General features: G+C 38.0%; 1 protein-coding gene across 3 annotated transcripts in view; it reads right to left on the bottom strand.

Annotated features, from left to right (window-relative positions):
- Positions 1 to 25,558, bottom strand: part of KHDRBS3 (KH RNA binding domain containing, signal transduction associated 3) — a 209,500-nt gene that overhangs the window by 71,155 nt on the left and 112,787 nt on the right. For all 3 annotated transcript variants that reach the window (XR_008373892.1, XM_053559275.1, XM_053559274.1), the window contains 2 exons: positions 24,080 to 24,226; positions 18,996 to 19,135 (listed from right to left, as the gene is read on the bottom strand). Coding sequence is in view for 2 of the 3 variants with exons in the window: in XM_053559275.1 (XP_053415250.1) it covers positions 18,996 to 19,135; positions 24,080 to 24,226 (287 nt within the window). In the remaining variant the exon portion in view is untranslated. The remainder of the gene's footprint in view (positions 1 to 18,995; positions 19,136 to 24,079; positions 24,227 to 25,558) is intronic.

The following is a 25,558-nucleotide window of genomic DNA, read 5'->3' as shown; positions in this document are numbered from 1 at the left end:
GTCTGGTATTGGTGAAAGAATACATACAGATCAATGAACAAAACAGAGAGCCCAGAAACAGGCCCTCTGCAATACAGTCAATGGATTCCTGACAAAGGAACAAAGACAATTCAATGAAGAAAAACTAGCTGGGTATTTTTCTTTTAAACAAATAGTGCAGGACTGGATATCCATATGCCAAAACAATCAAACACACACCCAGACAGAGAGATGTAGACCTTAATATCTTTCACAAAAGTTAAGTCAAAATGGATTTTAGAATCAAATATAAAATATAAAACTTAAGAATAAAATCTATATGATGTTAATTTGGTGATGAGGTTTTAGATACAGTATCAAAAATATAGTCCATGAAAGAAAAATTGATAACCTGGACTTTATTTGTAAAACACATGCCTGACAAAGGATCTATAGCTTAAATATATAAAAAAACTTTAAAAAATCAACAAAAAGGAAATAACCTAATTTAAAAAATAGGCAAATATCCTAACAGATCACCAAAGAAGATATATAGATGGCAAATAATCAAATAAAAAGATGTTCAACATCATCTGTCATTAAGAAATTGTAAATTAAAGCAAAAATAAGATACCACTTCAACATCTAATAAAAATGACTAAAATAAGAGGCCAAGAGAGGTATATTGCTTGAGTTTAGAAGTTCAAGACCAGCCTGAGCAAGAGCAAGATATCATCTCTTAAAACAAACAAACAAACAAACAAACCAAAAAAAAAACAACAGCCAGGCATTGTTGTGGCCACCTGTAGTTGAGAGGCTGAGGCAAGAGGATCACTTGAGCCCAGGAGACAGAGGTTGTTGTAAGCTATTACACCATGGCACTCTACCCAGGGCAATAAAATGAGACTCTGTCTCAAAAAGAAAAAAAAAAAAAAAAAAAAAAAGAATATATCAATTGTTGGTGAGGATCTAGAACAAAAGGAATGCTCATGCGTTTCCCCATAGGTATAAAAAATAAATGAGTAGATGTACCAAGAAAGCAAGATTTTTCTTGTTGGAATGAATGTTATGGATAAGTGAGGGTAAGAGGCTCCAATGATAAATGCGGGACTTGATTAGAATCAGAGACTTTAGTATAAACTCATTTCAATTTACTATAGATACAGAGGGTTAAACAAAGAAATAAGCACAGACATGCATATAGACACAGGTTAGTACGCACACACACGTCCATACTCCGTCAGCGGAGAGAGCCTAGAAGCAAGGAAGGATATTCTGGCAGTAACAAGCAGACCTAGCGCCCCGAGCTGGTTTCTAACACCACGCCCCAATGAACAGAGCAAAAGGTTCTTGGAGAAATGCCTGATTCTAGCACTGGAGGTAGAAATATATAAAGGATGAGTCTGGAACAACTTGTGGTGCCAGAATGCAAGGAAAAGATAATAAATGAATAAATAACACCCCCCACCAAGTCATAAGGGCATGTCAAAGGAACTGAAGAGCTAAGTGAAAGAATCTGTGCAACAAAATAAGTAGTGTTGGACTGTAACCTAACATACAAAACTAATAGGTATTGAGTCCACACTGATATAAATAAATACAGAAATGATAGAGGACAGTGACAAATCTCCCCATTAATCTTCATAAATATTCCACCCACTAGGAGATGAACTATAATTACCCACTTCTTGAAGAGGGGTTGGTTCCCCACAATGACTACCTTTTAAAAGATACAGTATGGAGAGAGAGAAAAAGAAGCTCCCTTATGGTGGAGAAGGCTGACAGCACATGGAGGCAGAAGTCAACCTTGTATGATGTGATCAAAGTCCTGTCCTACCTCTGGGGGTTTCATTCCCCAAACTATTACCCAAGGCTCATCACGACAAAATTATCAACCCAACTGAGAGATATCGTATGAAAAACATGACTGGTACTTCTCAAAACTGTCAGCATCATACAAAAAGATATCGTTGGACATGGTTGTTAAGGACAGAAGGCTTGCAGACAAAAGCAACAGACTAAAAAAGGTATAGCCACAAAGCAGAGAGAGCCAGGACCCTGGGTGGCAGTGTGGGATGGATGTGTCGGCTTTTAAGTGGGGAATGAAGGGGACATAAAACTTCTACAGGGAGAAACCACTCTAAGTAGGTATTTGGTATTAGTAATTGAACCTAATCTTAACAGAAATCTGAAGCACTGAAAAGAAGTAACATTTTTTCTCATAAATTAACCTCACCCTTAGGTAATCTTTTCATGAGTAATGTAAATTATATATCTTTTTAATCCTAGGCGTAAATATTGGTACGGCACAAATGGTAGTCAAGAGCAAGGGTGTTGAATCAGATCTCAGTTTAATTCCCGAGGTCCTAACTAGCTTAACCTGCACCGGAAGTTGCAGGCCAGTTTCCTTCACTATGAAATGGGGATAAATAGTGTTACCGGAGAAAAAATGAGACAGTATATATAAAGCACCTGAAATGTTTCCTGACTCAATAAAGATCCACAGTTTACATAAATTTCAATCACTTTGAACTGTACTGACAGATACTATAATCTCTGTTCTGTTTTATGCAACTTTGTATCTCTAACATATATGTAGGAAAATCTCCAACCTGATCAAAGGAAGAAGTAGTTTGCAGATACAATACATCTGATTCCTTGGTGTTACTCTGATCGTGTATATGTAAACTAACTAAGGCTCCCTGCTTCCTTATCCAATACAATACCCCACCCTCATGGTCAAAGGTATGACATGGACCACAAAATACTCGACATGCTTCCTGAATACACACGTGTATGCCTGTCATCAAGTTTAAAGACATAAATTTATATATTTAAGAAGCTCACAATTCTTTCCTATGATCATCAGTATTGTTGGTTATGTGTCATTGGGTATATGGAATCACGGAAAGGAATTATCTGGTGTAGAATTTCAGACAAGTCATTTGATACATCTAGCAGTTCTGGATACTTATCTCTAAAAGCTGCTTTCAAGATCAATTTTTTTACAAGTGTTGAAATTCCACAGGAATGGTATTAAGCAGCAGAGCCTTAACACATTAACAAACACTGCCGTAGATGACACAGGAGGTGTGAATGGCATGACGGAGGGACTTGCTCATGAACCACCTTGTCCTATCACAAAGCACTCACTGAGTGCTACAAATGAAGTTAAGGGTGAAGCTGAACAATGGGACTGACAACATGAAATGAGAAGAGAAAACGTGTCTGTTACATTTATAATTGTATTTATAATAAATGGTTTTTTTTTTTTTAACTTGGAAAGTAGACTTAAACTGATAGGAACAGGGTGCCACAGGCTCAGAATGACTAACAGAAGAGCAGAAAGGTGACGTATCTGCACAGCTCCTAACGCAGACAAGCGGATGGACTGTAATGGTTCTTTCTGTCTGGATTTTTTAGCAGGGAGACCTTGGTTTTTGGTCTTGAAATTCAGATATGAAAAACGTTCATAAAGATTTTTGTGGTGAAAACTTTCATGGGAATATATGCTTTAAATTTAAAAATACAAAAAATTATTGGCTAATCAGAAACTACTTAGTTTATAGATTTAAAAAGGATTTAAAAATGGGATGAAACATATGCTTTGGGTTTTAACACACTCATAGGTGAATTTAGTTCTGTCACTAGATCTCTGAGCCTCAGTTTTCCCGCCTGTAAAATGGGGCTAATGATACTGATCTATTGCAGAATAGTTGTGAAGTTTCCTTGTAGGGTATGAAGTGCCTGGCCTGAGGCAGCCGCTTGGCAAGTGGGAGTTACTAGGGGCCCTTTGGCTTCTATTGTCCTCACACTTCTGGCTGTTTATTGAAATAAGCAGAGCACAACAGAAGGTCTAAGTCACGGCAGTTCTCCTTGTATACACTTAGCAACAGTAAAGTGACTGGTAGGGGAAGTGTTTATAAATGTATATTAAATTGTTTGGCTTTTATCTATAATTTTTACAAGTAACAGCAGAAAACAGCAGGAAAAACGATGGGTTCAGTGGCATAAGCCCTCACCACTCGAGCTAGCTCCAGTGGTACTAGTACAGTGACCTTGGGGAATAGGGTTGACTCCTGAGACTCAAGAAGGTCAGAGCCATGGCTGACTACAGAGTGGGGCCTGCGGGATCTAGTGGCAGGATCCCAGCCTAATAGTCCTGGTATCACAGTGAGGAAACCCTTCCCAGAGATGCCTCTGAGGTCCACAGCCTGATGCAGTAACAACCAGAGGGGTAACTGTATTTTTCCTACGAATCCTTAACACATTCGACAATCATTCTTCAGTCCTGAGTGCTTTTCTGAGAATAAAGCCTAATCATTTTAACACTTTTTTCCTTGCCGAGGGTTGCTATGTGAATGAGAGGACAGACGAAAGAAAAAGGCTAAAGCAGCCTGTAGTTAGAGTCCCTCAGAACACACTTAAGAAACTGTCAAAGCAGTGCAGACAAAAGCTTCCAAACATGATATTGGCAGCTCTTGCTTGGAGCCCTTCAGAGACCAGATGAAATGTGGTTCTAGGGCAGTGTTTCTCACACCTTCACTTGCACCCACATCACCTGCGGGCCTTGCTGCTACAGGCACAGTCTGAGTCAGCAGGGCTAGGGTGGGACTGAGATTCTGCTTTGCTAACAAGATCTCCCGTGCCACACCTGCCAGTCTGCAGATGCTCTTTGATTATCTGGGTTTTAGATTCAGAGGTTACAGCCCTGTCATGAAATAGGCTGTTGAAATGAAATCATCTCTTTTCATTATTTTGTGTTCCATCCAATCTTCCATGTAATTAAAACAATTAACTGAGCAACTGCTTTATTATCCTATAGTGTATAGAATACAAAAAAATCTAAGGCAATATACGAGTTATAATTTAATGCCAGAAGTTGCAAACTGGGTATTTGTAAAACTGTTAACAATAGAAGGCAAGGAAGTATGCCCTTTATGTGCAAGAAAGTTATTTGCCTTTTCTGTGTCTCCAATGAAGTAGCCCCTGATGACAGAGCTTATTCTTTACTTCAAAGGCTATCATTCACTGTCATCCAATTCTAACCTTAGTATGTTTTTTCTTTTTAAATTTGAATATAAAAATGACAAAAATCTTTCTCTGTAACCTCTGTCAGCTCTATTTCTGCCTTTTGGAATTATACAGCCCAAGTGTCCTTCATCTTGGAGAACAATGATGTTAACAAAGGAATTTAAAAGAAAGTTTTGCTCAAGGTCTTGTGCTGAGTGATCACATTGTCACTGTATAGGAATTCAATTTGTTTGTGTGGGATCCGAGAAATCATGGCAGAGTCTGAGCTTGAATAGGGCATTAAATAATTAAGTAGAATTTGGATAAGTGTGTGCTCAATTTTCTATCTCCATTTTATCAATGAGGGAACTACGGCTTGGACAAAATTAACTTCAAGTTCCCCTAGGCCATACCACTAGTAGGAGCCAAGGGTGGCTCTAGAAACTCATTTTTCAGCACCACCCCCTAATTTCTGGCCACAAACAGCCTCCTCTTCTGCTTCTAAGCCTCCCTCTGCTTTGGAGGACTTCCCTCTGAACTATGCTCCTGTTTCCGTCAGTTTCCATTTCAGTTTGTTCAAACCCACGCTCTCCATTCAGAACACCCAACCCTCATTTCTACTCCATTGCGTTCTTTATTCATCTCTCTTTCCCCTGTATTATCATCTGTCACGGTCACCGTCCTCTCTGACTTTCGGGTCTCACACTCTAGGCTCCCTGAGGTCAAGACAAGGACGTACTCATCTCCATAACTCCAATTCTTGTCACAGAAAAGACTCAAGGTAAATTTGTGATATTAATAACCTCAACCTCACATCAAAGACAGACTGATTTTCAAAGAAATTTTGAAAGACACATTAAAATTTCTGAAAAACCAAAGTCTGGTGGGACATAATACCTTCTATTGTTAACAGTTTTACAAATAACGAGGTGTGCTCACTGGACGCCTTCTGCTTGGAATCTTCTTCCAGCGTCTGCACTGGCTGAGCTATAAAGTAGGAACCAGGTTTAGGCCACTTTTCTCCTTTGCCCATCCCTGGGGTGTGTAAATTACAAGTTCTTGTCAGAAGTTCTCACGTGATTTGTCTCAGTAATTGTTTTCCCAAAGCCTATTAATATTAAGGTGATTTTAAAAGAGACCACAGATTTTTTTCCCCCTTTTGTCTCCCCTTCATCAAGTTCAGTGTGGCTGGTCACTGATACACCTTCAGAGAGTACTTTAATACAATGTGACTGGATACCAAGTACTGATTTCAGTAGGAGGAATTCACTGGACCTTATGGTGGGGGGTTGGGGCGGGACCCCCCTGGTGTGCCGGGGATGTGGGCAGACACGTCAGGTAGAGACACCTGAGTTGTAGTAGAGGCACAAACTATACAGTAATGACAGAGTTGAAGGAAAGACAGTTCTGATAGTTTAGGTGGAAGAATGTCCTGAGCAGGTAAGTCTGGTAAGGAATCAAACAATTTTTAAAAATTCCAATGAAAGTTTTTATTTGAAATCTTCATAAATTTGTCCCCAGTTGAGAAAGAATTATCACTTTCCTATACCTAACCTTTCCTTAATAAAAAAGAAAATGACTTTTTAATATTGATTAGTACATTAATATAAATCATATCATACACTGGGTGAAACACTTATGGCCCTAATATTAATTATTCAAGTCTTCCTAATAATATTTCTCGGAACTTCATATACTAGAGGGTGAAAATATACCACTTGTAGTTATTAAAACAATCTTTAGCAAATACAAATATCATTTTCAATCCATTTTAAAGAAAGTATCATTCAACATTTTCATCCAGCATATAACACTTTACTGTTTATCCTTCTAAAAATAGAAAAATATTTTTTTTAAATATAAAGGACTTTAAATATTTCAAACGTTAGTGGTGCTAAGAAAATTTATTTTTATAATATCAAAAATAAAATATTAAATTCTAATGTGTATACATTAAAGAAAGCTTCACCAAAATACCTTGTTTCCCTGAAAGTCTTATTTTAAGGTGTGCTCCCAAAGATGCGCTAGGTCTTTTTTTCAGGGGACATCTTATCTTTCTTGTAAGTAGGTTTTATTTTCGGAGGATGTCTTATTTTCGGGAAACAGGGTAGATCCAGTCTTGCCTTCTAGTCATATGTGTGCAGAGACACCAATTCCTAACCAACAGATACCTAATTGCCTTCTAAGGCTATCTTATAAGAAACAAAAACTTTTCTTCTTTTTCTTTTTGAGGAAGAGTCTCATTCTGTTGCCCACTCTAGTGTCATGGTGTCAGCCTTGTTCAGAGTAACCTCGGACTCCTGGGTTCAAGTGATCCTCCTGCCTCCACTTCCTGAGTAGTTTGGACTGTAAGCGCCTGCCACCCCCCCACCCCCCGCCCTTTTCTTTTAGTACAGAGGGGATCTCCTTGCCCTTGTTCAGGCTAGTTTTGAACTCCCAAACTCAAGCAATCCACCCACCTCAGCCTCCCAGAGTGCTAAGATTATAAGTATGAGCCACCTCGCCCGCCCAGCCAAAACTATCTTTTTTGTAATAAAGGAAGAGGCAGAGAGGTTTTTTTTGTGTGTGTGGTTTTTTTTTGGCCAGGGCTGGGTTTGAACCTGCCACCTCCGGCATATGGGACTGGCGCCCTACTCACTGAGCCACAAGTGCCGCCCTTTTTTGCTTTTTCTTAAAAAATATTTTGGAATTGGATTAGGTATTAGGTAGAAAGATGTTGGGCAATGCTGGGTGAGAAGAGGAACAGAAAATAATTCCTCTTAGGTCTAGAACTCCAGACTGAGTAGTCTTTTGCGGCGAGTGCTCACTCCTTGGTCCACCCAACCACCCGCCTTCACTGAATGGCTGCTGTGCACCAACCCCGTGGGTGCGGTGGCAACGGAACCACGGTCAACAAGGCAGGGAGTCCCTGAGAGGCCGCACACTACTCATGCTCTAGTAGCTCTGTACATTCAATACCAGGTTTAAAATGTATTTTCTTGGGGGATTAAAAGGAAGGTAAATATAACTGTTCCTTATAATTGTCCAACGTTTGTTATAATTTCAAATTACTAACTTCTGAGATTAGTTTTTATCTTTTTTTAAATATGTATCTTTTTATTTTTACATATACAAGTGTTAATTAGGTTTTATCTTTGGTTTTTTTCTTAAAACCACCCAAACTTAGAAAACCTTTTGGAGAACTTGATGCTATTGGATAATTTAAAATTTCTAATTTGATCCTTATCTAAATTTTTTCCTTGATGACAATTCTGTCATTCTCTTGCCTCTTTGCCTAGTAATTTTATAGCAGCCAGTTTAACGTCATTTTTTCCAGGTTTTTTGAATCCTGAAATGTGAGTTTCTTTACCTGAAGGCTTAGCATTAAAGATTCTAAAGCTTCTGATCTCAGAACAACAAAATCATATTTGTTTTTATTGTAAGTACTACAGTAAATTTCAAGTTAAAATAATTTATAATCCACAGAAAATACCTCCTTTATAAGAACAAAAGTTGGTTCCTAAAATATTCTGCTAAAATTTAAAAAAAACTATGAAATCAATAATGAATAAAAAAGGTTAGGATATTACTACTTTTAAATTACATAATGCTTAAAGATGATAAATTTTAGAGGACACTACTGTTTAAACAAACAAATATAAAAATATAGATATTAAAATGGTTCTTCAATATAAATTGATGATAAAAGTCTATTCACAGACACAATATGCTGTAATATTTTGGCACCAGTTACAGGGGAAGGCAGGAACATAGGGAATGGCCACTCATTATTTGGTGAGCACAATAGCTAATTAAACAGAGAATTTATACAAATTCAGATTACTGGTCAAGTTGTCTTTACCTCCTGAGTCATTTCCATTGATTGTTTCAGAGAACACGTTCACTCCTTTCACTAGTTCTTCCAAACCTTTATACTTGGATGATGACATCCACGTACCTTTGTTTTCTTGGCATTTTTCGAGTCTTCCCCCATGTTTATTCTGTTAGCTCAGAGCTTCTCTGGGGATCCTTCAGGCACACTCTGAGCTCCCTGGCAGTCTTTATGGTGCATTTTCCTCTGATGTTTCTGTCTATTCTAACATTATCTATTATCACTTGTTATCTGCCAGAAATATCTTGAAATTACTATTATAAATTTCAATATTACTATAGACTTATAAATCATTTTTATTCAGTAATTTATTTTCTAAATTGTATTTGTTTTATTTTTGAGACAGAGTCTCACTCAGTCGCCCTGGGTAGAGTGCCCTGGTGTCACAGCCCACAGCAACTTCAAACTCTTGGGCTTAAGTGATCTTCTCATCTAGGCCTCCCAGGTAGCTGGGACTATGGGTGCCCAACACAATGACTGACTACTTTTTCTATTTTTAGTAGAAATGAGGTCTTGCTTCGCTCAGGCTAGTCTCTAACTACTGAGCTTAGGTGATCCTGTAGTGGATCCCCTAAAGGACTAGATCCTCTGGAGGACTAAACAGTAGTGTCCTCTGAACTTTCTCATTCCAGAGGGCTACGATTACAAGCATGAGGCACCATGTCGGGCCTTTATTCAGTAATTTAATAAAAGTTTAGGGAAGAACAAAGTAAATGAATATGTATCTCTTGAACGGAAGATCTTGCTATTTACTTTCTGAAAAAAGCTCCATAGGTTCCCCAAAGCTGAGAACGAGTGAATTGCTCATTGTTTAAGAACTCAATGTTAGCAGCCTTCTATGCTTACAGTACCTACTGCATAAAGATTTTATGATTTTAGGCTTTGAAATAATACTTCCTAAAAGTATATAATGGCCAGAATCATGATAGAAGAAATTAAAATATTGTAACAGTGTTTAAATTCACTGTTAGATGAGAGAAATGGAAGAGACAGGAAGGGGCAGGAGGGGTGGCTGTGTGTCGAGTGGGACCGTGACCCTATTTCACATGTATTCCCTTTTCAGGAGAAGAATGTGACATGGGCACACACACATAAAATGGAATATTACTCAGCCATAAAAAGAATGAAATCCTGTCATCTGTAGCAACATGGATGGAACTGGAGGCCATCATGTTAAGTGAAATATGCCAAGGTCAGAAAGATAACTATCACATGTTCTTACTCACGTGGGAAGTAACAAAAGTAGATTTCATAAAGAGAGAGAGTAGACTGGTTGTTAATGGGGGCCAGGAAGCAGAGGATTAAGAGGGGACGAAGACGGTAAAAATATACATAAATGTATTTATTAATATTACAACTGAACTGTACACATAAAATGACAAAGATGGCAAATTATACATATATGTATAATATACCTCAGTGAAAAATAATACAGTAATTTTTAGGAAAGAAAAATGATAAGCAGTTAGATATGTTAATTAGCTAGATTTAACCCTTCCACTATGTAAAAATGTATCAAAACATCATATCATACCATTAATATATACAAATTGTCATTTGTCAATTAAAATAAATAAATGAATAAAAAATAGAACCTTTCGATTCCAGCAGCCAGTGGGCATGCAAATTAAACTGGCCAACATGCATTCAGTTCAACGCTAGATTCAAAGTACTCTGCCATTTCTGTTATGGGTGATGAAAGCATCATATGAAATATATAATCTGTGGTCTTGGGTGGTGGTAAATGTATTCCCATTGTAGGAGCAATTAGAAATTTCTTAGATAATATTAGATAATTCTCAGATATTGTCTCACTCATTTATTACTTCAGTGAATATTTATTGAACACATACTGTGTTTTAAGACTATGCCTGGACTCAGAACCACCAAAAGCAAAAGGTATTTTTCTCTACTATGGAGATAAATTTAGTAATTACATTGCCATATGGTCCTAGTAACAGCAGAGGTTAGCATGGTGTGCTGGATGTTCAGAAAAACAGTGTGGTATAAAAACTGGCTTTATTACATGTGTTTGTTAAAAGCATATCTCAAGAATCCAACAGAGGGGAGACCCCTAATGTGCAGGGGTCTAAGGCCATCCCCTTTCTAAGGCCTCCAGGAAGTGCCCAGTATGAACCGGCATGTTTTTAACATCCAAGAACTCCTTCATTCTTTCTTTATAGCTAGGACAGAGTTTTATTCATTTATATCTACTCTTCTGTTCTGGACCACTTTTAGCAATACTGTCACTAATGATCACAGGAGAAAACCTTAGAAGCTCTTTGGCACACCACTTAACACACTTCCTTGTCAACCTCACAAGTGGTCAACTCCAACTATCTTCGGCTGCTACAGGTGCGTGAATACACAGGCAGTTAATTCAGAAGCATTTAGGAGCAATTATGCAGCCATGAAGACTGTCATCACTCAACATCTGTTTAAAAGATCTATGTTGTTTGTTTAGCCCAAGTAAATCTGATTGTTCCTTCTCTTAAATTGTTTATAGCTCTATAAGCTAAAGCACTGGCTTTGCAATATGTGTGTTTGGATTAAGACTACCAACTGATGACATACTAAGTTTAAAACCTAAAATACAGCTTTATTGAAAAAGGTCTTCTTTTTCATTCTGCTCTATCTTGGCATTTCTTCCATCAACTAATTTATTTCATCTTCTCCTATTTCTAGTTTGACATTCTTGGGAGATCTGAATTTACCATTTAGCATGATGAAGATACTGTAACACATTGGCTTTGATTTATTGTTACTGTAATATTTCTATACAGAAAAAATTTCAGAAGGACTTTATCTTTAATGTTACATTTATATTCAGAGATATTGGTTGCTTATAATAAATTCACTGATTTCAGCAAACATTTGAAGAATAATTTTTCAAATATAGAAACAGCGAGAGAATAATGGTTAGAACTTTAGATTGAGGCAGATACTCACCCTGACTCCACCAATAGCTAACTACACAGTACTTGAAGAAGATATACAACCTCCATACTTCTAGACTTATTTTCATCATTTATTAAATATGGATAATAATTTATACACTGTTGTTGTGAGTTACAGATACAAAATTTCTGGTACATGTGTGTTCTAAAAAAATTGCCACAACGTTCCACTTCTATTTTAGCAACGTTTAAAAGCCCCAACCAAACAAACTCTTAGATAGATAACTCTAAACTTTGGATAAAATTTAAAAAAAAAAATTACTTCAAGGTAATGATAAGGGGCAGGCAGATTCTGGAACACTGTTGACACCTGGAGAAGGGCAACTGGATGAGACGTATTCCTATGGTGTTAGCATGTGGAGCGGCTGCAGGCAGCACACAGAACAGCTGCAACTCGACGGAAGGCCCATGGCCTGAAGAATCAGAAGTCAAAATGTGGCTCAGTCGGTAAGGCGCTGGCCCCATATACCGAGGGTGGTGGGTTCAAACCCGGCCCCGGCCAAACTGCAACCAAAAAAATAGCCAGGTGTTGTAGCGGGCGCCTGTAGTCCCAGCTACTCGGGAGGCTGAGGCAGGAGAATCGCCTAAGCCCAGGAGTTAGATAGAGGTTGCTGTGAGCTGTGTGAGGCCACGGCACTCTACCCGAGGGCCATAAAGTGAGACTCTGTCTCTACAAAAAAAAAAAAAAAAAAAAAATTTTAGCAGCTACAGCTGCTGGAGAGTGAGGGAGGAAGTACAGAAACAAGACAGCAAGAGCCACAAATTCTACGTGTAAATTCTGGCCAAATCTCTGGTGACCACTGAACCACATGGGTGGGTTGCAAGTATCCTGAAAAGGATGAATAATTTCAAGGGAAATTTGAGCTGCTTACCAAGAAATAAAACTGCAGTATGAATTTAGTCAAGCTGTCTACTAAAGCAAATAGTCTTATAAAATAAAATACAACCCTATTATGCAGCCCTAAAAAAAGATGGAGACTTTACCTCTTTTACGTTTACATGGATGGAGCTGGAACATATCCTACTTAGTAAAGTATCTCAAGAATGGAAGAAAAAATATCCAGTGTACTCAGTACTATTATGAAACCAGTTTATGATCACTCACACTTTCATATGAAGAACAGATCACAACGATGGCCCAAGATGAAGGAGTGAGGAGGGACAAGGGAGGAGGGCGGAGGCCAGATCGAGGGAGGGTGAATGGTGGGGTCACACCTATGGTGCATAATGCAAAGGTACATGTCGGATCTATTAGTACAGAGTATAAATGTCTCTATACTAATACTAATTTAAGTAAACGAGATGAGGTATATATTAACCAGTGCGATGTAAGCGTTCCTAATTCTATATGAAATCAGCACACTGTACCCCATAAATGCATTAATGTATACATGATCTATGTGTTTATGATTTAATAAAAAAAATACAACCAACACTCTTCAGAGGAATATAATTCCAGTTTTCACACAATAACATTTACTCCAAACTAAACCAATTAATTAGCAAAGAATTAAAAACAGCTCTCAAAAATGTATAATGTGTAAAAGAAAATATGATAGTAATAAACAAAAAGGAAAGAAATCTCAGCAGAGAAATAAAAATTATTAAAAATTAAATGAAAATTTTACAACTGAAAAAATATAACATCTGAAATAAAAATATCACTAAATAGGTGTAACCACCGAAGAGGGAATACAAATGAAAGATGCAGAGAACTGTGAGGGCAGCCAGGACAGACTGGTTTGGGACACAGAAAAAACATGACTAAAAGTGAACAGAGCCCAGAGGCCCGGAGGACAGCGGCACACGGAGGTCCCCTCCTTCTCAGCTCACAGCACCCTTACTTAGCTCCGAGGGAGCCTCTGTTTTTACACTTTAATCAGGAATAATGAATGGACAAGGGGACAAAGGTGTAAATTCAGTTTGACAGACGGTACTAGGTAACCAAGGCAGGACATTATGAGCCAGCTTCTGGACTGGGGAATGGCTGCTTTACATCGGGCCCTCAACAAAGACTCCTTTGACACGTGGACTGTGTACCCTGAGTGCCACTCTGAGAGGGAGGCTGCCCGGCACCGCAAGGACAAGAGTGGAGACCAAGCGGCCTGGAGAAGGGATGAGCTAGGTGATGAACAGCAGGGAGCAGATATGGCTGGAGTGAATACGGTAAAGTCGGAAACGGGAGGGCAGGGCCAGAGCCTGCCGTGTGTGTTAGAAGCTCACATCCTCCTCTAGCCGCGAAAGAAGAAAAATATGCAATCACGTGTAATTCGCAAAGGTCATTGTGACCAAGAATGGAACTGGAAGAATGATTTGGATTAGATTAGGAAGGGTGGCAGAGGTGATTACAGAATATATTTGAGTTTTACTTTAAAGGCAAAATCAAGACAACTTAGGAATTGGATATGACAAATAAGATTGTCATTAAAAATATTACATCATATGAACACAGATTGATGACTCTCCCTGGAGACATTTCTCACAAACCTCCACCTGAGAAAGCAGTAGGTTCCAGTAAGTAGGCTTTTCTTTTGTCCTGTGCTGTTACTATTTTTGGACATTTAGATTCCGACTTTTCTAACAATGTTTTCCTCAGCTTCTGCTACTAGGAAATTCAAACCATAATTTCAAGAATAACTCTGCCAACTCTACCAAAGGATGGCACACACACCTTTTTCTTGATCCTAACTTTAGTCTTGAGGCTTTTATAATTTTCTGTCTTAATTTCCCATCAATTTATTTCACTTTATTTTTACTACTAAAGGATATTAGTTGGGCATTACTTGGCATGTGGCATTAATTACTCCATTGTGATACCATGAGAAAAAATTGTAAATAAACACAATCATGCATCCATTGCTTAATAATAGGGAATCATTCAGAGAAATGAGTCCTTACGTGCTGATTCGGTAGTTGTGCGAACATCATAAGAGCTACTAGCTACACAAGCCTAGAGGTCTCGCCTGCTACACACCCAGGCTACGTGGTGTATACCATTGGCTCTATGCTACACACCTTATGGCTATTACTGCACTGAATACTGCAGGCAACTGCAACATAATGCTAAGTATGTGTACCTAAAAACAACCACTCACAGAAAAGGGACAGCAAAAATACAGTATAGAAAATAAAAAATGGGACACCTGTGTAGGGTTCTTATCAGGAATGGAGCCTGCAGGACTGAAATTTCTCCTGGTGAGTGGGTGAGTGAATGGGGAGACACTGTGAAGGCCCGCAGCTGACTGCGGACTTTCTATACACTGCCTGCTGGGCTACACCTGATTTATACAAAACATTGCTCTTTCTTTGATAATAAATTACATTTTTAAAATAAACTTTTTAATATTTTAATCCTTTTGACTACTATACTATATTAACACTGGGCTTAAAACACCAGAAAACATTGCTCAGCTACAAAAAGCATTTTATTTCTTTACAACCTTATTTTATAGGCACGTTAAAATTTTAATTTTTAAGCTTTTTGCTAAAAACTAAGAGACAAACACACACATTATCTGAGGGATTTTTAGCTCCATTATAATGTTATGAGACCACTATTGTATATTCAGTCCATTGTTGATTGAAATGTCTGTCATTTTACAGTGCATAACTGAATACATGTTCATCATAACTTTATATTAAAAGTGCTATCTTGATATAAATACAATAAAAGTGCTAGAGTAAAAGTTCTATGGAAAAAATGTGGTAGAAAAATGGATGAAAAAAAAACCATTGTATTCTAAATGAAAATACAAGGGAAGGATCAAACCAAGGGGAGAGGCTGATTATGAAAACACTGCCTGGATCCCAACCTGGCTGTACCACCGAGCTGCCTGACCCTGGCCAAGTAATTTACCTCCCAGCCTCACTTTCCTCCTGTTTCAAATGGTGATGTTAGTAAATCAGTGCTCACCTTCTGGGATTGTTGAGGCTTAATTTAGTTGATATCTATGAAGGGATTAGAAAAAGAATTGAATCAATAGTAGGAGCTGTGTTAAGTATCTGTTAAAATACGTTTCAGTTAGGATGGAAAGTAGGGCTTTAATAAGGTGAGAAGGGTAGAAGGAAGAAATATATATCTGTAGACAGAAGAAACAAGCAAAGGTAGATACAGAAAAGTGCAAAGCAAGCTTTATACAACAGTTCTAGCCTGGGGGTAGGGGGCCGGAGGTTAAATTCACAAGGAACGGGGCAAAATAATCAACACAGAGTAAATGGAGGAGAGATTTTTGAGAAAAAAATACAGAGAGGCTTTAAATGCCTGCTCTGCAAATATAAACTTATACTTCAAAAACTGGGTATTTAGCATATTGGGGACCAAAGACCATTTAGAGAAAAGAAAGACAGCCTGGAGGGAAGGCGGTGGGAGGTGTGTTCAGCGGCTTCTGAGGTGCCTGGTGTACGAGCTACTTACGATTTCAAACAGACATATGATGACATCAGTAACCAGATAAAGACATTTAAGTCTAGCAGCCTTTATGCCAATACAAAACGAAACCAGAGTCTGAGACATGAACTTCAGAATAATCCTATCAGAAAGTATGAACTGTCCAGACAACGAAACTGATTTAAATGACAAGCAATACCTATGCTGTAATCAAGAGGAACAGAGTTTTTCATCTGGGCAAGTGGAGGTATTTCTTCAGGTATCATATTCCAAGAAAAATAAAAAGAAAGCATCTGTCCTTCTCATCTGTTGATAACATTTTCAACTTAATTTAAAACCTGACAATTAAATTGGAAATTATCTTCAGTAAATTTTTCATTCAGAAAAACGGCAGCTCTGGTTTAAGGAACACAGCATCTCCTAACGACGGCGCTGGGCATGCTCCATTCTCTCTACTTTCTATTCTGGCGAGAGTGATTCATTTGAAAAATGAAATAAGTAAGAATAATTTAGTCTTAAGCAAAATAAGCATCACTGGGTTAATCTGCCATATACATATAGAGATATATAGAAATCAAATGTTTATAACATGTACTTTTTGTGTACTAACCTTGTTTCTGTAAGGTTTATGTGTGTGTGCATGTGACTAAAAAGAAAGCTTTTATATATACGAAGACATACGAAGATACCTTTATATACATAGATACACACACACACACACACACAGGGTGGACATAAAGTTTGTTTGCAATTTATAAGAGTTTAACATAGTAAACTGCACACGAACTTTACATCCACCCTGTATGTATGTATATTAGTGTGTGTGTGTGTGTGTATCATTAACAAAATAGAAATGCTGGCATACGAGTGCCATGTCTAGGAGGCTTATGTTTTTCTCTTTTTATTTATATACACAGCATATATATTTTCTATTTTCTATTGGGGGGCAGGATGTGATAAGATTTGAGTTTTTATTATTTCAAAAGGGTACAGGGACAAGGCCTTGATTGCGAGGTCTGTATCTGCTATGGCAATGATAAAGCACCTACTGTGAACACACACTATTTGTTCCAAACATGTACAAACAAACAAATACCAACTGACAATGTAGGGAAAGGAGAAGTTTGAAGACTTTCAAAAAAGTTTTTAAAATATATTTTGTTGGATTTGTCGTATTTTGAGAAAATGTATTAGCTCCCATCACAACAAAGATAAAACAAACACAGCGAGTGTGGCATGAGGAACAGTACGAGGCCTCCCCAGATGAAGCTGTCCTAACCTCAGGAGTCTGACTTAGAAAAAGGGCTTTTGCAGATGTGAAAGAAGTGAAAAAGGATCCTGATACAGAAAGGTTACCCTGAATTATTAAGGTGGACCCTAAACATAGAACTATGTTTATTTTTGTTAAATAGGAGACAGAGGGAGATTAGAGACAGAAGAGGAAGAGGAATGAAGATGGGAGGAGAGCTCAAAGTGATGCGGCCACAGACCAGTAAATGTGGTGCAGACGGTCCCCAGAAACTGCGAGGAAGCAGAGAAGGGTTCTCCCCCAGAGCCTGCAGGGGGAGTGCAGCCCCCCAACACCTGGACGTTGGTCTAGCAATACTGATTTTGAACATACAACTTCCATAACTATAAGAGACTAATTTCTAGTTTTCAGCAACCAAATGTATGGCAATTTGTCATAGCCATCACTGACACCAATATAGCAGGTAAGTAATTTCTTATGATTTCAAGTAAGTTTAATGGGAGAAGAAACGGAAATGAAAGAGATTTACCACTTACTGAGCACCTATATAAATTACTTCATGAAACTATCAACAGCAACCCTCCTATTATCAGTCCTTTTTTAACAGAGGAAACCCACTTGCACCACATCCAAACCTACGTTTGTTCTATACTGCAGGACCATTTATAATCAGCAACACTCAGTAGGGAAAGTGACCTTTTGTCTCCCCATATAATCGTAGAGAGACACAAGAATGCTATTTTAAATTACTTGGACGTAAATTCTATCTTTAAAAAGTCTATGCGGTCATTAGGTTAATTGGAAAAAAACTGCATTTTTTTCCCAATGACTTAATGACAATTTTGTGTGCCTGGCCCAGTTCAGGAATCTCAGACACGAGGGCGCATTTACAGTGACTGAACGGGTCACAGGCACCTGGACGCTCGTGGCGCCTGGCACTGTGCCGAGCATTGGCGGTGCAGCCATAAACCAGCCCGATGCTCTACTCACTGGGAAAACACAAGGGACCTTGATCCCATCTGCGTATCAGTGTTACCACTTACACAAAAACAAGCCTCATTTTAACAAGTTAAAAAATTAATGCTATCATGAATAATATTCTGCCTAAAATTATCAGGTTATATTTAACTACCTTATTTCACAGTAAATCCCCTTAATATGACATCACATTGCCTGAATATAGGCTTAAAAGAAAAAATATATATATACACATGCATATATATATATACACACACACATATATATATATATATATATATATTTTTTTTTTTTTTTTTTTTTTCAGAAACAAGGCCTTGATATGTTATCCAGGCTGGAGTGCTCAACACTTTATTGGGCCATCACAGCACACTGTGTTCTCAGACTTCTAACGTCAAGCAATCCTCCTGCCTCAGCCTCCTGAGCAGCTGAGGCTACAGGTGTGTGCCACTGCACTTGGCTGAATATATCTTTTACACAGATATATTGATAGAGCTATTTCTATATTAATAAAAGAAACATTGTAACTGAGGCCATGGTACTCTAACCTAAAAAAAAGTTAAGTCAATTAATTCCACCTACCTGGTTACCGTTGGGGTTGGTACACCTCTCGTACGCAAGGTAGGTTTTCCTCGAACCACTGGAACATCTGCATTTTCTGAACCACCATTTAAATATGTTAATTCTTGAAGCTGGGCTTGCCTAATCTCATCATTATAGTCCTACACAAAAGACAGAAGATAGTATAATTTGGCTCATATTAGAAATACAAAAATATTTAGAACAAAAAGCAAATAGTTTTTTGTAGAAAAGAGGGTTAGGAAAATCACAAAACAAGATGTGAGTTTGGGAAAGTAAAAATGTGTCAATAAATAAATACATTGTAAAACTTTAAAAGAGAAAATTACGATATTTTTCTCTAAGGTAAAATTTTTTGTAATCAGCCATAAACCCCTTTCCAAGTGAAACATTCATAAAAAAAATTAAAATACCGTATAACTGTTATGTGGACATTGTTCTTTACAACCCAGTTCAACGAGTAGATGTCAAGCTCCTCTGAGACCAGGAGGAGTAAGCCGTGGCCCCAGCAGCCACCGACCTCGACCTAGCAAAGGACACAGGTACAACAGGACAGCTTTCCTGAAACTAAACCGCACTTATATATTCTTTTTGTACATTTCCATGTGGATAGTGTACAAGTTATCAAATACAAAATTAATCTCAGGATGAGTGATGGCTAATTACCAGAAGAGGGGCAGCGGCGCATTCCACACAGAAGGAGATACATCTTTGAAAATCCAAAATAATGTTGGGAAGTTCTCTATGGCTAAACCATGAAAGCAATTTCAGGTGGGGGCTCGTGGTTTTTGAAAGGAAAAGCAGAGGCCAAATCACACATAGCCTTAGATCACCTTTAAGATAACTTAAAATGTTTAAAATAAAGGGCACCGAGAAGCCTTTCATGGTTTTATGAAGGTGAGTTGGATATTTCAGTTTTATTTTCTTGAAAAATCATTCTACCATTATTAAATGTAGATAAACATAAAACTGAAAATAGGGATGGATAAACCACGACACCTGAAAAAATATATGCTTCTCAAGTGCACATGGAATATTTTTGGATAGATTATACACCAGGCTTTGCATAAGACTCAATAATTTTAAAAGGGCTGAAATCAAAGTATATTTTCTGATCACAATGAACTAAGTTAGAAATCCATTAAAAAAGAAACCTGAGAAATTGATAAATATATAAAAAACGAACATAGTGAACATGACCATTAGATCAAAACAGAAACCTCAAGGAAAATTAAAAAATACCCTGAGATGAATGAAAATAAATACAATACACCAAAATGTACAGAATACATCTGGAACAGTTCTCAGAATAAAATTTTTACTTTAAATGCTTACATTTAAAAAATAAGATTTCAAATCAATAACCTAAACTTTCACCTTTTAGAAGCAGTAAAGAAAAACTAAACTCAAAGTAGGAAGAAAAAAATGACAAAGTAAGAGCAGAAATAAATATAACAGAAAATAGAGAAATACCAACAAAAAAGCCAATAAAATAAAAAGTTCTTTATTTAAAAGAGTAATGTTAATGAGGTGACTCACGAAGGATGCAGGCTGGTTGCCAGAAAGAGCAAGGCATAATTAGAGGGTTGGAAGTTTTAGCTATAACCCCCGACTTCCGGGGAAAGGAAAGGGACTGGAGATTTATGCAATCACCAAGGGCCAGTGATTTAATCAATCACCCCCCAATAATGAAGCCTTCATAAACACCTTAAATCACAAAAACAAGATGTGAGTTTGGGAAAGTAAAAATGTGTCAGTCTTAAATGATGGAGTCTCAAGAGCTTCTAGACTAAGGAATCAATGTGCTAGGGGAGACGGAACACCCCCAGTTCCACAAGGGGGCTCTAGACTATCACATCTTGCCTTGTGTCCCTCTTCATTTGGCTGTTCACCTGCTTCTCTACAATACCCTTTATAATAAACTACTAGTAGAAAGTTAGTTGTTTCCCTGAGTTCTGTGAGTCATCACAGGAATTTAATTGTCAAACCCAAGCAGAGGTTTGTGGGAACTCTTGGTATCTAGTCAAGTTGAGCTAACACTTACAAAGTGGGTGGAAGGACAGGCGAATGGCCAAAGCCAGTCAACCATGATTAACAGGAAACGTTCAGGAGTGTATCGATACTTTATTGGAAATATGGATGTTTTCCCTGACTTATTTGGATTTACTGTGACCTCAGAGGAGTCATTTGATCTATTATTATTTCAAACTCTCTAAGGAACACCATTAATATGCTCTCGACCATGTTACTAACAATGGGTAAATGATTGGTAAAGCACATTATAACTTAATTATTTGTAAAGCTCTAAATAAAATGGGTTGCTTAAATGCTAAATATTTGCCCCCCTGGGAAGTGCTAGGAGGTGTGATACTGAATTGTATGTGGTTAAAAATAGATTCATAGAATAAGAACATGGCTAACATTCAGAAACAACATAAGGAATTTTTTTTTAAAAAGCATTGCTCTAATTAAGATTAAATGACTACAGTGGTATCACAAAAACTATAAAGTCCTTAAAAATATCATCTTTAAAAAACTATATATTAAAATAGAAACAGTGTAGTAGAAATAAAAATATGGAATTTGAGTCAATCGCATCTAAGGATAAACCTGAATTTAACCAACAGAATTTAGCAGCTAAGTAATTTTACACAATTTTTAAAAATTCAGGGGACTGTTTCTTCTGATTTCAAATAGACACTATTGATATAATCAGTATAGTTACAGTTTTCTTAGTCTTTGAAAAATGATTTTAAGTCAGTAGGGAAATGAATCATTCATGATAGCTTACAGATTTATTTTATATAATTTTACGTTTTAAGTTTCATTTTAACTCCCCATTAGGAAAAATGAAACTATTTCAACATTAATATTAACACCGTTATTAACTGTGACAGGTACAAAGGTAGTAAGAGGTCTAGTTAAATATGTGTAAGCAGTTCTCTCCTATCCAGAGAGTTTAGAATCTATTTAAATATATATTAGCATGGAAAATGGGGGGGGGAGTTAAATGAAATCATTAACAGTGACCCTAAAATGCAGCAGGTTTTCTGCTGGGAATTTACTCTTCAGATATGTTTTGTTTGCTAAAATACGCCAATATTTACAGCTACAGGTAAACCTGAGATCAGTATTTATATTATACTCTACAAGAAGTAACCACAATTGGTTATTTGAGGACCAATTAAATAAATTCTGGAACATGCATATAATGAAATATTACATAGATATTAAAGAAAATGAAGTGAAACTTTGCATAGGCTCATTTGGATAAAGTCCAACATGACTTAAGTCCAACATGAGAGGACCTGGCACTCTCAGTACAGCTAAGTGAGGAGCTCAGCAAATCCTCCCTACAAAAGACAGCAATAATCATTCACAAAATGGTTTCACCATTTTAGGAGTCTAGAAACTGACTGAAGGTACACAACAAATTAAAAATACAATAAATATATTAATGAAAAACTACTAAATTTCAGGTAAGAAAAGTGAGAGCTAGGGGCCTTCCTGCCTGGGGATGCTGTCACTCTCCCAAGCCCAGCTGGTACGCTACTCTCTCTAGGTCAGGGAAAGCCAGGAAAACCCAAAGCTGGTTGTAGGAAGAAGCTTGATTTGTTAAAGACCCCATGGACAGCAGCAAAACAGAACAATTCTGGTAGCAAGGAAATAGGGAAGGCCAGTGGATCAGCCATCCTAGTGCTGCATCCTGGGTGAGGGCAGCCAACAGGCCAGCAGACCGTCCAAAATTTCCCAGCGGGATTCAGGAAATCAGACAGCCATGGAGGGGCCTGACAACCTCTTCACACCCCTGTGGCTGAATGGAAGCCAATGCTCAAGTACAGCACAGAATGGGGGGCGCCAAGGCTGTGCACCCATCCTCTCTTGACAGTTAAGTCTCTGCACATACAGGGGTGACCCAGGAAACCTGGTGAAAATAAAAGCCAGGGCAGACATGAAAACACGCTCTTTAGGTGCAGTCCTCTGTGTACCCACAGCCCCATCAGCCTCTAACACAGGCGGCCAGAGCAATACTGACACAGAGAATGCTCCTAGTTGACTGGGCTTAAACATAAAAGCAGAAAAAGCATTAAAAAGTTATATTAATGGCTGTAGTCACAAGGGAGACAGACACTACAGATTTAGTCTAACGAAATTATGAAAGAAACATAAGACAAAAAAGAAGAAAAAGGAGCCATAACCTTCTGGGAGGAAAATACATCAGAATCCAGATTTGCTACAATGTTAACTAAAATACAGTTTTCAACAAAAAGCAAAGAGATGTAAAAAATTAGAAAAAACGCAGCTCACACTGAGGAAAAAAAATAAACAAATAAAAGCAGAACAAAGAAACTGCCTTGGAGAGGGCCCAGATGTTGGGCTTGCAAAGGAAACTGTAGAGAAGCCTTTAATTTTAATCAACAGCATATAAATCATATGAAAGACTTTGTGCAATTAAAAGAATTAACTTTTGTAGCAGAGGTAGAGGTGTATTCCTTCTGACTGACCCCACTCTTAGCAATGTCAATGTGTCTGAACGGCTTAAAGCAGACTATCAACTGTCTTTCAGCAGCCAGTGAGCCCTGCTCCGCCATGCTCAGTACAACTCTGTTGTCACTGTATTTGTCACGTTGTACTGAAATCATCTGTTGCTCTTTTCTTTTCCCGTGAATCACATGTTCATCAAGGGCAGGACAACTTTTAGTCACGTTTGCACACCCAACACCAGGAACAACGTTTGGCACACAGACGGCACTAACAGGTCTGTGCTGGAGAACGATAGATTTGTGAAGTGTCATACAAAAGCTTAGCACTTGGAGTCCCAAACCTGAATTAGTGATTGTGCTGGTTTTCTAGCCGTATGACCTGAGCTATATTATTTAATCTCTCTAAAACTCCAACACCTTACAGTAAAAAGAAATAATGCCAAATAATTCACAGGACACCTATGGGGTCTACCTGAGATGATGTACACAGAGGTTTTTCATAGATCAGGAGCTACACAAATAACAAGTACAAGAATTACTAAGTTGTAAAATAAAGATAGGACATTGAAGCATAAGCTAGCTACCAAGAATAACGGTACTAACAGGGATGAGGAACTTTTTGATTTCTTCCAAAGCATGTCCCATGCGGGCGTACGCTTCTGCGGGTGGAGCAAAGACTTCAATGAGAACATGGAGGTCGTCATTGAGGTGGAAGTACTTGGCTTCTCCACTTTTCCTCAACTCTTCTTCCTAAAAAAAAAAGAAAAAAAAATCACATTTAAAAGGTATCATTATAAAAAAAAGAAAAGAACACTGCCCAAAGCTTATTTGGCGTGTGGGAGTCACAGAAAGTTCACTCAGCAGCAGACACCACTCTAAAGGAAAAGGAATAAACTATAAATTGGATGGTGCATTCCCAGGCTGTTATAAACACACCCAGGGATCCCTGCTGTGCTGGAATAAAGCCCCCCTCCTGATTCTGGTCTGCCCACTGCTGCCCACTGTGGTGACTTCCCCATCTGGGGTCTCCTGTCTCCCCTCGGCTGCTGCCCCACAGACTTCCACTGTGCTTGTCGGCCTGGAGTGCAAGTTAATCCGCAAGCTCTCATCTGCACCGCTGGGCCATGTGCCTGTGATGCTATTACAATGTGTTTGTCACCATCGAAAAACCCCACAATACCTTATTGTTGCTTGTCTATTTTTGATTTTCCCTTATTGGAAGGTGATCACCATGGAGTGGAAAGGACGACTGTCTTGTTGGTTCTGTGCTCACTATGTCTAGAAAGCGCTTGGTATATGGGAAATGCTCAACAAACATTTGTTGAATGAGTTATTAAACATTATTCATTCATTTCTATGAATGAATTATTTGCTCATTCACATATTCATTCAAAAATATTTCTACTTGTCAGGCAGTATATACTATCTGAGACCAAAACTGAATAAACAAAATATTTTATCACATGATTTTACATAATTATAATAAAGAATTTTAAACTTCTTAATTTAGTTTACATAAGGAAATTCAGGGGGAAAATGAAAAGAGGAAAACAGCTCAGATTTTTAAATGCCTACTGATTTTGCTCTCTTGCCTTTTCCTAACTTACTTAAATTATAGGTCCAGATTTTGAGAATCAAGGACATCTATTAAACATTATTTCCAATATTAAAATCAGACAGATTAATATTAGTAGGAACCTGAGAGTAGAGTGGTTTCTAAAAGGTAGAAAAATCTTTCTAGCCTCTTCAAAGACCTTACTTCATAAGAGAGATAACCCCAGGAGTTCCTGGCAACACCATCTTTCAAATCCACTGTTAGCCAAGAGACCAATAACGCGAATGTTGGAAGCATGTATGTCGTGAAGGTTGGCAGAGGACCCCAACCTGGGTTGGGACTCAACATGGGAGGCGAAGCTGGAAAAGTCATGAGCCTCTCCACCAGCTAATACATAGAGCCCGAGAGGCCTGGAGAAAGGCCACGGAGGCAGACTGAGTCAATGCAGTGACTCTCTGACTTCTCGGAAACCTTGTATTGATCTCTAACACAAAGGTATATGCAAAATGTAAAAGTGCCAAAATTCT

Source organism: Nycticebus coucang, chromosome 13 (genome assembly GCF_027406575.1).
Source record: "Nycticebus coucang isolate mNycCou1 chromosome 13, mNycCou1.pri, whole genome shotgun sequence".
NCBI lineage: Eukaryota > Metazoa > Chordata > Mammalia > Primates > Lorisidae > Nycticebus > Nycticebus coucang.
This window is presented reverse-complemented; position numbering and strand designations above follow the sequence as displayed.